General features: G+C 42.8%; 2 protein-coding genes across 4 annotated transcripts; both read right to left on the bottom strand.

Annotated features, from left to right (window-relative positions):
* Window positions 1–1,067: 1,067 nt before the first annotated feature.
* Window positions 1,068–9,053, bottom strand: LOC146552303 (transcription factor Sp3-like). 3 transcript variants are annotated; one of them, XM_085258034.1, is made up of 9 exons: window positions 8,870–9,053; window positions 8,443–8,540; window positions 7,593–7,823; window positions 6,887–7,489; window positions 5,361–5,573; window positions 5,074–5,278; window positions 4,777–4,966; window positions 4,413–4,609; window positions 1,068–2,971 (listed from the first exon to the last, which is right to left on the bottom strand). In XM_085258034.1, the coding sequence occupies exons 1-9, from the start codon at window positions 8,874–8,876 to the stop codon at window positions 2,718–2,720; spliced, it is 1,998 nt and encodes a 665-aa protein (XP_085114160.1). In that variant the 5' UTR covers window positions 8,877–9,053; the 3' UTR covers window positions 1,068–2,717. The 3 variants fall into 3 exon arrangements, with proteins under 3 accessions (XP_085114160.1, XP_085114161.1, XP_085114163.1); XM_085258035.1 differs by having other exon boundaries at window positions 8,830–9,053; XM_085258037.1 differs by lacking the exon at window positions 8,443–8,540.
* A 2,030-nt stretch (window positions 9,054–11,083) lies between these two features.
* On the bottom strand, window positions 11,084–16,335 carry ola1 (Obg-like ATPase 1). Its single transcript, XM_085256800.1, has 11 exons — window positions 16,210–16,335; window positions 15,813–15,910; window positions 15,583–15,726; window positions 15,382–15,509; window positions 14,378–14,553; window positions 14,194–14,274; window positions 14,003–14,100; window positions 13,753–13,893; window positions 13,058–13,154; window positions 12,300–12,422; window positions 11,084–12,141 (listed from the first exon to the last, which is right to left on the bottom strand). The coding sequence occupies exons 2-11, from the start codon at window positions 15,908–15,910 to the stop codon at window positions 12,040–12,042; spliced, it is 1,188 nt and encodes a 395-aa protein (XP_085112926.1). The 5' UTR covers window positions 16,210–16,335; the 3' UTR covers window positions 11,084–12,039.
* Between the last annotated feature and the right edge of the window lie 52 nt (window positions 16,336–16,387).

Genomic DNA, 16,387 nt, shown 5'->3' on the forward strand with positions numbered 1-16,387 from the left:
CCTAGTGTCCTTGTCACATCTGGCAGCATGAGGCAGTACCTGCAGCCCATGCTTGCTGTCAAAAGAAGCTTTGCTGTGTCTCCCAGCACAGCCTCAAGACTGTGGAGGAGCTGCAAGGAGGAACGGGAGAGTAGCCAGAGCCCTACAACATGACCTCCAGCAAGGTATTCATGTGCAGGCTGTCTGAATCAGAGTCCACGAGGGTGGTGTGAGGGCCTGACGTCCCTTTGTGGGACCTTTTCACCCCAGCACTGCGCAGCTTGACAGAACACCAGAACTGGCCAGTCTGACGCTGGGACTCCGTTCTCCCATGTGGAGAGCAGATTCACTCTGAGCCTGAAAGAGTGTGGAGAAGCTGGGCAAATGTTTCACTGCTTCCAACATCATCCAGCATGACAGGTTTGGCAGTGGGTCAGTGGTGATCTGGGGGATTCATATCCTTCAGTCACACAGACCTCCACAGGCTGCGCTGGCATTACCAGGATGGCATCATCAGACTGATTATGCAGGCCAATGGCTAGACTGTGTAGGTAGTTCCTGGATGACAAAGTAGTGATGTCACTTCCTTGCACCAATCTGAATCCACATGAGAAACCAGCCTTTCTGAAAAACACCTAGGATTATCAAATTTATCTCTTAGGTGCATTTACTGTGAGACTAAAGTTTCCACTGTGATTATGTCACAGCTAGAAGTGTAATGAAGACAGTATGGATATTAACAGTGTACCTTTTTTGCATATAAGACTGGGAAACGACCCCTCTCACACATGTAGCATGTCGTGATGGTTCTTGTTCTCACATTATGCACAGCTGAGTTTCTTAAAAACAGATCTGATGGCAACATCTGGATCTGCCACAATGCCGTTTAATATTACAGATCTACTTTTTCCAGAGCAGCGATTCATACTGTGATCTCGTTGCACATCACTGCTGGTCTCTTCCTTTCCCCCATTGTTTACTGTCATCTTACCTCTACCAACCATCAGCATCTGCATACTCTCTAAAGCGTAACTCTCTTGGTGCAGGGCGTCCCATTTCTGCCCCCGACACACAAAACGTGTTACTGGAAGGTTTCAGACTTTTATTGTGATCCATTTGAAAAAAGGTTTTACAAAAAGGTAACATTCAATTTTTACACCAATTCTTTAAAAAAAAAAAAAAAAAAAATCACTTAAAATAAGGTTTTGATACAACAAAATTCAGTTAACTAATGGCTTCTATGAACAATGTGAAAATAAGATAATATACATGTAAATGAATGCTACAAAGATGAGGACGAACAAAGGGATTACATCAATTAAAATAAAAAATAAAAACACACAAACAATGGCATTGATTGTTTTGCTTTTTCACTTGAGTGACATCTGGCCAGAATTACCAACAGAGCGGTTATTGCAAAACGAATCCCACAGCGTGTGGCGTGCAACTGGAATGTGATGACACAAAAAGAAGCCGGGGGGGGAAGAGTAGAACTGCCTTTAATGAGGCCGATTTGATGCATCCGTTTTCTTCACATGGCAACACTGGTGTGTGCAGACTCCTCCTGCAGCCAACAAATAACCCAGAACGCTTTAAAACCTATGATTCCCATCATCGTGTGGCTTCAACATAGACGACACCCAGACCAGCAAAGAGACGTGGAGAACTGAAACATAACAAGAATTAACCCCCCCCCCCCCCCAAAGGAAAAAAAAGGATGTGGTGTTTCTTTAAATGTTGACAAGCACAGCGGACGGCGTGCTCATGAAAACAGATGCTGAAAGAAGTTGCTTGCATTTGTTTCCCCCTCCCCTCGTCCTTGAGGCAAAAATGCAAACTTCAAACCGGTTAATGGTGGCACTGTCATCTTAACCTGACCAGCCAGCTGCGCCCGTGCTCTGCGTCGAGCAGCGCGCGGCGTGACATCAGCACCGCTGCCCTGACTGGGCTGGAAAATAACCTGATTTGCCGTCTTACTAAAGTCTGTAACGCCAAACGCGAAGCCCCTGTGAGCAGCTGGTTACCTTTAGCACGACGACAGTGAAGGGAGGGGGGTGGTACCAGACTGCTGGATTTTTTTCACTCTCAAGAAAAAAGCGAATCAGCACATTTCCAAAAAACATTTAAAAACTACTTTTAAAAAAAACAAAACAAAAAGAACAAATCAAGGCAGCGGTGTGGACGCCGCGCCGCTTCAAACAGGGCGCTCAGATTTGTCACGACTCTCCCCGAGAGTTTCCACGGCTTCCTTTTCCCTCGGTCCGATTTCACAAACACATTTACCCCCGTTACAGTTACATCATCTGCAAAGCTTTTTCTTTAAAAACAAACAAAAAACCAACATGCACCTCCAGCATTTTATACAAGAGTATAATACAAAATAAGGCATTTCATCGTGTTGAGTATTCATGTCGTGTTTTGAGTGTTAATGTGTGTTTTCGTGTGTGTGTGTGTGTGTGTGTGTGTGTGAGCGTGTGTACATAGCAAACACATTTTAATGTTATTTCTTTTTGCCCGCCTATAAAAAGACTGCAAAAAACAAACATAAAGTCAAGATAACTCTTACTTAAAATATATATATTTGTCATATACATTTAGGTATATATTCATATGTAAAAAAAAACAAAACAAGGAAAAAAAAAAGGGGGGGAAGAGGGGAAGAGAAAAGCCCAAGAGGTCCCTTTTGATAGGCCAGTTCTCAAAAAGCCACCTCACCACATCAACCCCCACCCACCCCCTCATTCCATGACCTCGCTGGGCGCCACTGTGACCAGCTGCAAGGGGATCTCCTGATTGGCTACAAGGTCGTGCGCGTTGGTGGCCTGGAGGATGAGCGTTGTTCCGTCCGTGTTGATGATGGCGTCGGAGGTGGGCGGAGACGTGGAGGGGGGCACCCCGCCTTTTTTATTCTGGTGAGTCTTTATGTGCTTGGCCAGGTGGTCGCTCCGCATGAACCTCTTGGAGCACTCTGAGCACACAAACTTCTTCTCCCCTGCAGGGTCCAACAAGCACACATCAGTGGCGACGCACATTTTTGTCTGCAACTAACTGAACTGGAGCATTTGGAGACTTTGTCGCTTGTTTCTAGCATCAGATCCTTCACTTAGCAGCGGGGACGGCTCCCTCGAGCCTACTCAGGACCCCATTTTAAGCATTTCCTTTCCAAAACCCTCTTCTTAGTGTAACTGTTAAATAGTTTTCAGCATCACATTAATTTAGAGTCATAACATTTCAGGGCCTTTACCTCACAATATAAAGCATGTTGACATGAATCTTGATTTTGAGCAAATAAAAGAAAGAAAAACATCCCTACAGCATGATGATGACGCTGCACACTGGACAATAGGGATGCCGTTAATGAGTTGCCTTTCCTCACTAAGATGCTACAGAGCAACTTTATTGCAACGCGACTTGATTTGCAGCCCTTGTCGAGGTCATGTGACCTTTCCTCTCTTCCATACATCTTAAAAAATATGTGATGTTGAAACCATAGATCTCTAATCTGATTCTACACTGAACTTCCATCTCCTCAAAGGAAGTGTGGATCTCACTCATCGTGACCACTGGATTCTTGGAGTCACGTGAGCAAGAGCCTTCATCACCATCTACTCAGATTCACGACATCACCTGGTTGATCAGGTGACCATATGACCCAAGACTCAATGCAAAATCTGGGATCAGAGCCTAAACTTTGGTTTCCTCCCTCACCGACTTAGAGGGTTTTCAAAATAAAAGCCAAAAAGGAACCCAAAGGCTTTACCAAGATAGCAAGACTGAGCAGCTACACCTCTACATTAATACTGCTGGAAGACTGTTGATGGATCTAATGATTTATTAATGACAGACGGTCACATATTGCATCATTGTGATAGAAATGTGATCGCAGTAATGGGGTCAGATTTCTAAAGAAATCAGAGCCTGACTCTAGTTGTCGTTTAACCCAAAGTATTAATTAAGGACAAGCACACATCACAAGTTTGTCATCACAGCCCCCGACTACATCTCAGGCTTTATCACAGCAACGGCAGCCTCGTTAAAATGATTTAATAAAAATGCTTCGTGCTGAGTTGATATTATCTGCTACTTAACTGCTCAGATGAACAATGATGTAATTTCAAGTGTTTATTAGCTGATTCAATTCATTTCAACTACAAATAAAATAAAACTGATATCGCTGATGATCTGCTGTGAAGTGTCGGTTTCTCACTTTTTTTTCCCTTCGTGTTTCACACGTCTTTGCTGAACATTGCGTGATCGCAAACCAAAGCTCTGGACAGCAGCAGCAGCAGACATGAAAACATTTTGTAACTGTAACATTGTAACGGCAACGCGATCCCCACATGAGCTCCGACCATAAAACTGTTACTTTGTTGTTATTCTTTTCTTTTTTTTCCCAATTTCAAAACAAAAAGCGTGTCGACAGGTGATCTCACCTGTGTGCGTCCTCCTGTGTCTCTGCAGCTCGTCGCTCCTGGTGAATCTCTTCCCACAGAACATCCAGTTGCAGACGAAGGGTCTCTCGCCGCTGTGCCAGCGCAGGTGAGCTCGGAGGTGGGATGTCTTCCCGTAAACCTTGCCGCAGCCGGCGATGTGGCAGATGTGCTGCTTCTTCTTCCCCATACCTGAACCCCTGTGGAAACGAGGGAGAGTGAAGATAAGAGGGAAGTGCTTCCATTTTCCAAACTTTGCATTTACTAGTGTTTCCTTTTTTGTTCTGCTGGTCAAAGGTGAGCTCAGCACCTACACCTCCTGTTATCCATGGCGTGTGTGTGTGTGTGTGTTCTCTCAGAGGCCCACCTTCCTCCAGACTCTTTGCAGTTGGGGCAGGTGCAGGCGACTCTGCGGAGCCTTTTGCCCTCCCCGCTCGGCGTCTCCATGTCCTCGTCTCCCATCTGAACACGCAGGTTGTTCAAGTCGCTGGGGTTCAACGTGGAATCCCCGCTCAGCTGCCACTCCTCAGAGTCTGGCTCTTCCTTTATCTGGATACCTGAGCAGAGGAAAACAGAATGAAAGAGGGAGATTTAAGAAACTGTAAGGGATTAACTAAATGAATGAAATGAGGAGTGATATATGCACAAGCATACAGCCACGTACCTGCTGGACTGTTTGCATCCTCTCCCTGCGAGTACTGGACCCCAGTTTGTGTTATAGAGTTAACTGTGACTGTTTGGAGGTTGGGCAGGCTGACCTGGCCTGTCTGGCCCAGGGGAAGGGTCTGGACTGGGGCTAAAGTCAACTGTTGGGCCTGGCCCTGACCCTGGGGCAGCTGAAGTCCTTGGAGTGACTGGACACCCTGAACCTAAGAGAGAAAACAGATGTTTTTGGGAATCTTATGGCAAAGCAAGCTCACCTGAAAGAGCAAAACAGCCCCTTGAACTTACCTGGAAGGTCTGCCACTGGATCTGTCCAGTAGCAGTGACAGTTTGGGCCTGGATGAGAAAGGTCCCAGGGTTGACCAGCTGCACGCTCTGTAGAGTCTGACCTGCTCCTGCAGTCAGGTCCTGACCCTGAGCCACCTGGGCTACCTGGGCCTGACTGTCCCCAGACAGCTGCAAGATGGGCTGTGAGATAGTGGTGGCATTGGAGGATGACACCTGCAGGAATAAATTACACTTTTAAACAAGGGCCAAAAAAGTAGAATTCATATGTTTCCCCTTTTTTTTTTTTTTGAATGCAGTACTTTCTGCAGCGGAGAAACTGCACATTACCGCTTTATGTAAAGGCCCAAATAACACAAGTGCATGAAAAAAATTAACCAAACCTATTATCAGCAGTGCACTTTTAGGCCCTTTTGCTTTGTATCATGTGCAGATGCCTTCTTGTCAATCACATCTACTAGAAATTATCCCCCCAAAATTGTAAAAAGACAGATGTGAGATGCACTGCAGCGCTCTGATCTAAAGAAGAACTGATGAAAGTACACAAAGCTACATTTTTATGGCCTGACAAACCAAAGAACTGCATTTTTCGAGTGAAAAGAAAGTGGACATCAGCAACAGACTGAGAGGAACCATCAGCAGGAAGAACAGGAAAAGTGTGATCAGTATGTGTCAGTGTGCAGTGATTTAAAAAACAATTTCCAAATATGAGTTGAGGCCACATTTTGTGAATGCATTTGTGTTGCAGTTGGATGTTGATTATTCAGACAGCTGTGAGTAACAGTTTCATAAGTCCTTTAGTTGACTGCTAGCATGACACGCTGTGCTGAAATAATAGAGACATTGTGCAATCAAATGACTTTAGCCAGCTACATCATTTTAACATGATTTCAGCCCTCAGTCGAGCCCAGGTTCTTGGTGCGTTTCCATAGGAACCACCAGGTGGTCTTGGCCAAAATATGTTCTGCGATACACATCAGTCACAATAAAAACTTCAACAAACATAAAGAGGAGTTTGTAAACTTTAAATGCACACCTTAAAGCAGTGCCTCACAGACATTATTGGCCTTGGGGTGATTAGAAGAATCTGCTTAACCCCTCATTACTTGGGCTGGGTGTCATTTTTCACATTCTGTTGCCAGTAACGACAAAGTTATTAAATTGTGTTTACTTTACAGGTTATTATTATTACTATTATTATAGATTTTCTTTAGTATCTTTTTCATTAACAAATGTTTTCTAAGTGTTGTGGGGTTGTTGTGCAAAACCTTCCCATTAAACTGGCAACAGTATGACTAAAGCTGGGAATCTGTCAACTCTTGCAACAAATAAGTCTTCAGGAATGACGATATTCCAGGACCTATTGTCCCCACTTATGGCTTTAGTGCAGACCAAAAACTTTTCCTTTTGAGATTGCTTCATTTTATTAAATTGCTCACTTATAATTTAAATTGTAATCAAATGTCTCCAGAGACCATTGGGCATGACACACATTCACATGACATGCTGCTAAAGCCACACACGCTGACCTGGATTTGCTGCAGGTGGTTGTGGGAGTTGTAGTTCTCCGAGGACGACAGATCAGACACGCCTGCGGACACGGCAGTCGCCTGGGTGAGAACTCCTGTGCCGTCGATGGTCTCAGGAAGCTGGGCGGAGTTGGAAGAGGAAGTGGTTGTTGGCACGTAGAGCTCTTGGTTGGCGCTCGGGTCACTCACAGTGACCAGCGACTGTTTGGCTCCGGTGTCCTGGTTCTGGGTGTCGAGAGCCTGGCTGCTCATTATCAACTGGCCTTCAGGTGTGACTCCTGTTGCGATGGGGACCGTCTGAGCTCCGGTCAGCCCCAGCGACTCCAGATCCACACTGTTTATAGGGACGAATGTTATGTTGCCAGGAAGCCCTACAGGCATGGTGCCCGTGTACGCCGAACCTCCAGCTAGCGAAACGCCTTGGATCGACTGAACCTGCCCCGCCTGTGTCAAGAGATCTGTGGTTGCCGTCGTGGCACAGCTGATTCCAATGCTGCCCTGGCTGCCATCTTGGAGTAGCTGAATCTGCCCCGTACCGTCATCCAAACCCTGCGTGGGGAATCCTGCAATTGTCCCATCTGCATTTTGGATTTGAGGGATGACCTGAAAGACAGAGCGGGGGGGGGGGGGCAGCTTTGAGCATGCTGATCACCTATGCTGGAGTGCTCTGATCTATATGTTTTTCTTTGTTCATCTTTTTTTTTACCTGATACTGAATGCCCGACACTCCATTTGCTGCAGCCTCACTCCCGGTTGCTGTAACATATATGGGCTGGCTGGGAATACTCCCAATAGGAAGCACGTACTGCCCGTTGGACGTGATAATCCCCGAGTTTGGAATGTGAACGACTCCCTGGTCTTCCTTCCCAGCCGATACGGGAGTCAACACCTCCCATCGATCTGAGCTCGTCAGCTGAATGGCTGACATATCTGTCGTCTGGGAGCACAATCAAAAGTCACATTAACAGGGACAGATCACACTTCCAACAGGGAGACAGTGACTCCTCTCAGCTTCAGATTAGATCACAGTCTGGCTATTGTCTACCAATCAGGTTTGGATTCAGAAACTGTGCAGATGCACGAAAGGAACAAGTGGAGCACGGGCAGGAGTAGATCATGCAGCATTTAAAGTCACAAGAAAGATGTGAGCACTACCAGCACACATACACATATACAGAGTGAAGATAGCAGGCTCAGATACAGCCGAGAGCAGGGTGTGGGGGATGGGTGGCCATTACAACACAACTCCAAGCTACTGTTTTGATTATGGACGCTATCCGTGCTACATTATCCCACCCCTGCATCCTTCGAGCCCAAGGTACACCGGCTATCTTCCAGCGAGCCGACCCAAGTGACTGACTTCAGTGTCCTACCCACTATGGGCGGGTTTTACAGGGGTAAAGTGGGTGGCCGTTATTGAGGGGAACACAGGAAGTGTACGGCTTTCTCCCCATGCCATCAAAATGTTAAAACCTGTGAACTTCATGCTCCCAAAACAAAACACAACCGAGAAATCGAAAGCGAGCGAGAAAGACGAGCTAGAAAATGTCGGATACCTGTGTTTCCGCGGCGCCGCCGGGTTGCAGAAACTCGCTTTGACTGCTGTCCACGTCCGCGGACGCCATTTCTCCTTGTTTCAGAGGCTGCTCTGGCGCTAGCAGGGAGAGAGGGGGAAACTCAGCAAAACTCTGTAATCTTCAACTCCTGCCTGCCAGAAAAGCCCGCAAAGCATCCCCACTCTCCGGTCCCAAAAGGAGCCGACTGCGAAATTCTACTTTGCAGCGGAGGTTCTGAAGAAATTTGGGGGGCCGAGCTCGACTGTTTACTTTGTCAACTCCGTGGCTAGCCAGCTAGCTCAGTCAGCTAACCATATCGAGCTCGTTAGCAGCAGAGCTAAAGATAAAAAGACGTAGCTCGCTCGGCTCCAGCTCTCACAAACTCACCGATTAGCTGCACGCTTCGATGTGCTGAACGTTTACGTACCAGTCATAGCGTGAGTGGTAGTAACCCAGGGGATTATCGGATCAACTAAACTCCGAACATGATTATTTTATCAAAGGCGGGCCAGTGTTGATCGGCGAATTCGGGTCGATTTTTTTTCTATTTTGATTGACGGTGCGGGAAACACAAAAAGGTGGGACTAACAAGCTTGACCGTCGAATTTGCATCACATTACAGGACGTTCCGCCCTTCTTCTCTACGTCGATTGGCTGAGCGGAGGTTGTGGTGGAACGTCATTGGTTAAAATCGGGCGCCAGTCATTTTTTTGTAGGACGAGTGTTTCCTGTTTGTTGAAGGAGACAAGAGAAGGAATGCAGTTGTTGAAATTTAAACAGGGCTTAGTTTGAATACGGAGACGCTCCAGTACAAAAAAAAAATAGTTATTTATTTATTTTGTATTGCTTTATCTCTTTTGATTTGCTTTCGCTTTAAAGCCGTAGACGTTTGCGATACGAGGGGATTTTTAAAAAAAAGTTCAAACTACTTATGTTCACTGCAAACGTCATTTAACCTCCATAATTACAACCAGGCAGCTTCACGTGTTATCACAGCTTCACACCGAGAGCTAGCTCGTTGTAATAGTTAATTCCACATCCCAAATGCCACATAATTAAAGAAAGCAGTGCTATCAAACATCGGGAGCTCTTTAATTCACTTAATTCGGGATTAAAACGTCCAAATGTTTCAACCACTGCAGATCTGTTTGTCTTTTGAGTTTATAAACCCATAAAAATATGTTAAAATAAACGTTTAAAAATTAAATTCGTTCTATAATAATAATACATTTTATTTATGAGCGCCTTTCAAGTCACCCAAGGACACTTTACAATAGGATAAAACACTTAGTAAAACAATGGCAGAATAAGAACAATAAAATAAAAGCACAAGATAAAATGAACAAACAGTGGATTCACAGTGAATATGCAGATTTGAACAGATGAGTTTTGAGTTGGGATTTAAACTGGGGGAGAGAACCAATATTTCTTATTTCTGGGGGCAGAGTTCCACAACCTGGGAGCAGAGCAGCTGAAAGCTCTGCTTCCCATGGTGGTGAGGCGGAAGGAAGGTACAGTAAGCTGGATAGAAGAAGAACGAAGTGAACGGGCAGAACAAGTGGTGGTTAACAGGTCAGAAAGGTAAGAAGGAGCGAGGTTATGAATGGCCTTGAAGGTGAGCAGATTATTTGTTCTGGCTAAATTTCATGTGTGGGTCCACGATGAAAGCTTATCCATATATGAAAATAGGTTAAAAACATTTTTATAACCACCAACTTTGAATTAAGCTGCCACATGACTGTATCACTTAGTGCATGAAGCCCAGTGAAGTAATAAGACCGACCTCCAGAACGTGTGAAAAGTACAGCAAAGCAGTCTTTCGTGTCCGTGTAAAAGTATACAACTGCTCTGGTAGCGTCCTTAGACACTTTGGTTACTAGCAGGACAAAAAAAGAAGTGTCAAAGAACAGAGAGATAAGCCACCATTGTTCAATGAAGCTTCATCAGAAATGGTCTCAGTGGAAGGTTGACTATGAAGAAACCACTGTGTAGGAGGAGAAATGGTGAGAAAAGGTTGAGGTATACCAAATTACACAAAGACTGAAAATAAAATCAGTGGCAACAGGCCTTATGGAGCGATGAATTCGTATTTGACATTTTTGGTAATATGTTTTTGTTTTTCAATATGTACAAAGGTAAGGAGAGAGGTACAGCAGTGTCTACAGCCATGTGTAAAACAGATGGAGTCACAGTTTGGATCTCCGTTTCAGCCAATGGTGTTGGAGATCTTGTGAAAATTGCTGGAATTATAAATGCAGAAAATCCCAGGAAGATTTTGATCCTCCATGCAATACCAACTAAAAAGTGCCTGAAGTGCCTTCATTTTTTTAGCATGAGAATAATCCCAAACACACTGCCAATGTAGTAAAAGCAAATCTGGATAGAAAAACACAGTGGAACACCAACAGTCATCGATCGACCTCCTCAAGGCCTGGACCTGATTTTGATCTGAAATGGACCCAAACATCCAAAGAGCTTTTTTTCCTTATATATACTGCACTGCCACAAACAACTGTACATGTTTCACAAATAATTTCAATAGATGCTGCAACTTTTTCCTATCAAAATATAAAGAGATGAGAGTAGCTTGGGACGACGATCTGTTTTGCCTGGAATGAAAGAAAATAAACATACAAAACCGTAACAGGTTTATCTCCTTTTATTGACACATGCATATTGATGAGGGTGATACTTATTGTACACTGGTTTCCATAGGTCAGAAAGATTTCTATTTTAGTCCACAGTGTGGCAGCATGTTTATGAAAATGAGCATAGTTTGTGGGCAGTGAGAGAGGTGAAACATGATGCAATTTAAAGCTGTACAGTCCAAATGATCCACAATGGTGCATTCTCTCGTTATGCGGGGCGGACTCCTTTACGTCAGGAGTGTAAATCAATAAAAGCAGCTTTCTCTTCAGGAATCTGATGAGGCACTGCCACCGAGGTCTCCGTTCCTCTTTCTAAAATAATATCCCTCATGTTATCAGCACAATACAGTTCAGCCCCACCCTCAATGAAACACCGACCGATGGCTTTCGTTCTCCCAAGAAGAAATGATGATTGATTTTTGGACACAATATATTTTAGCACCTTTTAAATTTAATAGAACTGTGCTGCTCTTTTTAAATTTTAAGGGATGACATCTAAAACTAATTCACCTGCAGCACGTTGTTGCTTTATGCAATTATGAGTATTTTTATGATAGAACAGCCATGCCTGCCCTTACTAATGCACCAAACAACAGGCTCATTAGAATGTGAAAGCTTACAGATTAATCAGCTGTAGCCATGACTGCAATTCATGAAGAGAGAAAAGATGAGCTGCTCGGAGCAATAAAACACTTAAGTCTTAAAAAAAATCCAAAACAGAAACCTGTCTCAAAAGAAGTCTGAGCTTTTCTTTAAATTAAATTATCAAAAAACAGTCTTTTATGTGTTAAAAACACATGAACAACTAAAGCATTGTTACCAAAAACTGATTCGAACAGCTGAAGCCATCAGAATCAAAAAAGAAGTATGAAAACCAGCAGACAGTGTGCTCTGTGGGACTAAACTGTATTCTGAGTTTTGATTCCCCCAACCCAGTGACTCTGTGGTCTTATTTCTTTTTGGGTGCATTGGGTGTGTTGAATTTGAAAAAGATAATGTCCCCGTCCTCCACAATGTAGTTCCTGCCCTGTTGCCTGTACTTCCCAGCAGCCTGAGAGAGAAAGAAACAAGGGAAAAAAATTAGAGTTGATATATTCCAGAATAATAACAGTTATTGATGGAAATTCAGCACATGCAGCAACTCAGGAATAATTGGGCTGGGGAAAAACAAACAAACAAAAACACCCAAAACAAAACAAAAGCTCACACCTTGGCTGCAGTTTCACTGCCCTCTTCTTTGAAGTCTGTGAACTTCATCACCTCGGCCATGATGAAGCCTTTCTCAAAGTCAGTATGGATCTTTCCAGCAGCCTGAGGAGCTTTTGTACCTTTCTGTGGGACCAAAGCACAACAGGACATGTTATAAATAAAATATGTATTTATTAAATGCATCACATTTAAGAAATTCTGCAAAAGTAACAATCTGCGCTCCTGATATCATCACAAAATGATGACAACTGTCAAAAATTTACTTCAAGGCTCTGTTTTGAACAAAGAAACAATAAAATTTCTATCAGTATTCAATTATAGAACTGTTGAAGACACCAAATGGCAAAAGCCAAAGTAATATAATATCACATATATTTAAAAATCTATGTCAGATGTTTCCATCACTCAGTTTTACAAGTCAGATCTTCACTGACTACTTAAATATAATAACGGAAAACAAAAGTGAAGCTGGTTGTCAGAAAAAAAATAACAAAAATGACGCAAAATGTTGGAATTTTAATACAAGCCAACATTCTAATCACAAATTAGGAAAAAAAAAAAAAATTGGAAAATTAAGCTTTCCAAAATATTCTTTGAATAAATTATTTTTTTATTTTTTAAACTCAGTGAAGATCTCTGAAATTCAAAACTATCAGAGTGGTTTATCTTCAATCACAAGAGTTAATTATGTATTTTTAAAAAGGTTACACACACACACACACACACACACACACACACACACACGTCAAAACACTCACCCTGATGGTCCACGCTCGCACCTCATCTGGTCCTGCTGTGAAGAAGTATTCCAGCTGCAGCGCTGCATAGCCGGTCTTTATTATTTTGGTCAAAACACTAGAAACACACAAACAAAACAAAACAAAAAATGGTTTGCAAATTCAATTTTTGCACAGGGTATGGACGTTTCAAAGCACATTAGTAAATAAGGACCAGTGCAAACTTTAATTAATTACTCAGTACTCAGTATTAAGTTGCCTGCAGCCATTTAATATCATTACAGCAGAAAGGTGCAACTAACAAAGAGTGATTAAAGGGTTAGTAAGCCATGAACTTAAAATCAAAGTTTTTAGTGTTGTTCAGTTTAAAGTCACCTCAAAGTGCCATGTCTTCCCCAATTATTCCTCTGATTGCAATACAGAGTTTGCCTAAATAAAACTGTTTTATGCATGCAACGTGTTGAGCCGTTCCTTACTACTACCCATGAATAAACCCTGCTGTGAAAGTTACAGCAGCACAAATTGTGCATTGCATTCTAACTGACATGTGCATGTATTCAGGGAGCAATGCATTTAAAGGCATCTACACATTTCTTCTGCCCTGCTGGAATTGCACCTACAATACCAGAGACTGCTTGCTTCACAGTACACCCATAAAGAAAGTACCCTTCAAGTTTAGCATGATATTAACAACTTAAAGACTAATGACCAAATACCTCTGTGTCTTCTGTTCCTCGCAGTATTTATTCCTCTCCTCCTCCTCCATGTCCTGCAATTTAAACTCCAAAGCTCCACTTAAAGGAATGACCATAGCGCCAGGATCATGAGCATCTACCCACTCCTTGATTTTTGCCAACCTGATGAACAACAGGCCGCAGGATGAGTCATTTCAAATGGCAAAGAAATGAGAGGACGGTAAGATTAATATATGCGACATGTAGACACGCAGGGTGAAAGCAAACATACCACTTGTTCTTTTTCCTGATGTAATCTTTCTCTGAAAGATTAACCAGGTAGATCATGGGCTTGGAAGTCAGAAACAGGTACTTGTTCAGAACTTCAATCTGTGAAGAGTTAGAGATGAAGTTCTTTATGAAAAAGCCGTTTCAAATAGGGTCTCAGGGAGAAAAACTGTTTACACTGGAACACATCAGTACCTCTTTGTCATTCCAGTCATGGTAAAATCTGATGTGCTTCTTCTCTTCTACCACCCAGTTTTTTATTTTCAGCATGATATCCTGAAGCAAAAAGAAGCATGTGAAGCAGCATATACAGACCGATTTAATTCAGAATCAACAAAAGACAAAAAGTAAATGCTTCTACAAAAAAACCTTCACTTACATATTCAGGTTTTAGTTTTTTGTCACTTCCTCTGACAGCAGTCTTCTCCAGTTTGTCGATAATTGGACCGATCATTTCTTCGTCTTTTAGCCGCAACTCCTCGTGGATTATCTCGATGTCCCTCACCGGGTCAACGTTGCCCTCCACGTGGATGATATCCTCATCATCAAACGCACCTTAACACAAACAAGCGTCAGCAGACTGTCGGTGCAACGACATAGCTTGAAGAAAAAAAAATGCAAATACTTTCACTGGAGAAGTACAGCAACAGCAAGACTTAATAGATTGTTAATCAATTTAAAACATATTTTAAATTTTCAATTCTGCTAATTTATTTCTAAGCAAACTGATGTCCCCTTTCACTTTTTTGAAAAGTGAAACTAACAAATAAGTCAAGAGCCAATTATTTTGCCTTTTTATTTCATTTGCCTTCATTATTTATTGACTAATTGGTGAGAGGGAAACAAACAAAATTAATTGTTCTTTAGTCTCTCAAGATCTGCCTAACATTACCTTCGAATGACCACAAATTTCATTATACCAATTTATGAAACAGAATCATTGAGATATGGACACAAATGCAAAATCAGACAATGCTGGATAACACCTCTGGTCTTGGATATTAAAAAACAAAAAAACAAACAAACAAATGCAAACTGCTCAGATTTAATACACAGATTTCACTTCTAATATATAATATAACCCTGATAAAGATTCCTTCTTCTTTTTTTAATTTTAACTTAAATGTTCCCATCATAACCATTCATCCATCTTTATTCTCAACTGCTTATCCAGTTAAGGGTTCAGAATCAGAACACACCTTTAAACTGTAGATGGAAACAGTTTGGAACTAGGCTTCAATTCCCAGTCCTAGTCAAAGCCAAAAGTACACTGAGAAAAGTTCTTAAGATGGACCTATTACCCCATAAGACCTTTATTTCCAGCATGCCCTGACACCTGTGCTCTCTCTCAGCTGTTACTACACCGCAGCAACTGTAACTCACGAGTCATATGGAAGATCCCATCACAAGCACTGATGTTAGAGAGGAAGGCGTTTCCGAGTCCCTGTCCAGAATGAGCTCCCTTCACCAGACCAGCAATGTCCACAACATTCAGGAAAGCGGGAACCTTACTGAAGTGACAAGGAAGATCATCAGATGATGCAGATGTCCTTACATCTTCTAACCAGCTGTTGCAATACACACCTGGCAGGTTTGTGGTACTGGCAGAGGAAATCAAATCGCTCATCAGGAACGGGTACCCTGCTCTCATTTGGGTCAATTGTGCAGAAGGGGAAGTTTTCCGCAGCAGCTTGGCTTTTAGTCAGCACATTGAAAAATGTGGATTTCCTGCAACAGCATTAAGAGAGAATGGTGACGCCTAACACTTTTTCCCACTCATTCAGCTAGGAAAAAATGCTATAAAATTTACATACCCAACATTAGGTAATCCCACTATTCCTATTTTTAGGGATGTTCCAAATCGTCCAATCAATGGAGGTTGCTTCGGAGCTTCTGTCTTCTTTGGAGGCATCTACGAGATTTAAAACAAGATGGTCAGATTAAGACACTCGTGTTGGGATACTAAAAAAAGCAGAGTTTTTTTTTAACCAACTCCTCGGCTCTGCTGCATGTCAGCTGGCTCCACTAAAAACGTGTAGGGTCATATGCTCATTCAAACACAGCATGCTAACGCCAGCTAGTAGCTAACTGGAACCACTCCTAGCTAGCAGATGGGAAAATTTAAACCAGAATACATAGTCCTGTTTGTACCGTCCGAACTTTACAAAGACACCAACATTTATTTGGCTAAGAAAACGTCTCTTTTGCTACCTTAAAACCTGCAGGCTACGTGCTGTCCACTCCTGATGCGTGTTCACACCGGCCGCTCTACTGGAAAGACAAGCTGGGGAGCAAAGCGGAAGTGTTTTGACGTAAGGGCTCTCTGATTGGTCGGGCGAAGAGCTGGAAATGCCACGACATAACTCAACTTGGACATATATTTTTTATT

Source organism: Mchenga conophoros, linkage group LG19, assembly GCF_057382185.1.
Source record: "Mchenga conophoros isolate Kocher_MC1m ecotype Shallow Benthic linkage group LG19, M_conophoros_male_GT1.1, whole genome shotgun sequence".
Lineage (NCBI taxonomy): Eukaryota > Metazoa > Chordata > Actinopteri > Cichliformes > Cichlidae > Mchenga > Mchenga conophoros.

Coding starts and splice junctions, on each gene's coding strand:
- LOC146552303 (XM_085258034.1), bottom strand. Junction 4,967..5,073: donor GGATGCAAACAGTCCAGCAG/GTACGTGGCTGT, acceptor TCCTCTGCTCAG/GTATCCAGATAAAGGAAGAG. Junction 2,972..4,412: donor ACACAGGAGGACGCACACAG/GTGAGATCACCT, acceptor TGGACCCTGCAG/GGGAGAAGAAGTTTGTGTGC.
- ola1 (XM_085256800.1), bottom strand. CDS start 15,910: ATGCCTCCAAAGAAGACAGAAGCTCCGAAGCAACCTCCATTGATTGGA. Junction 14,275..14,377: donor AAAAACTAAAACCTGAATAT/GTAAGTGAAGGT, acceptor TTTTTGCTTCAG/GATATCATGCTGAAAATAAA. Junction 12,142..12,299: donor GCAGTGAAACTGCAGCCAAG/GTGTGAGCTTTT, acceptor TTTCTCTCTCAG/GCTGCTGGGAAGTACAGGCA.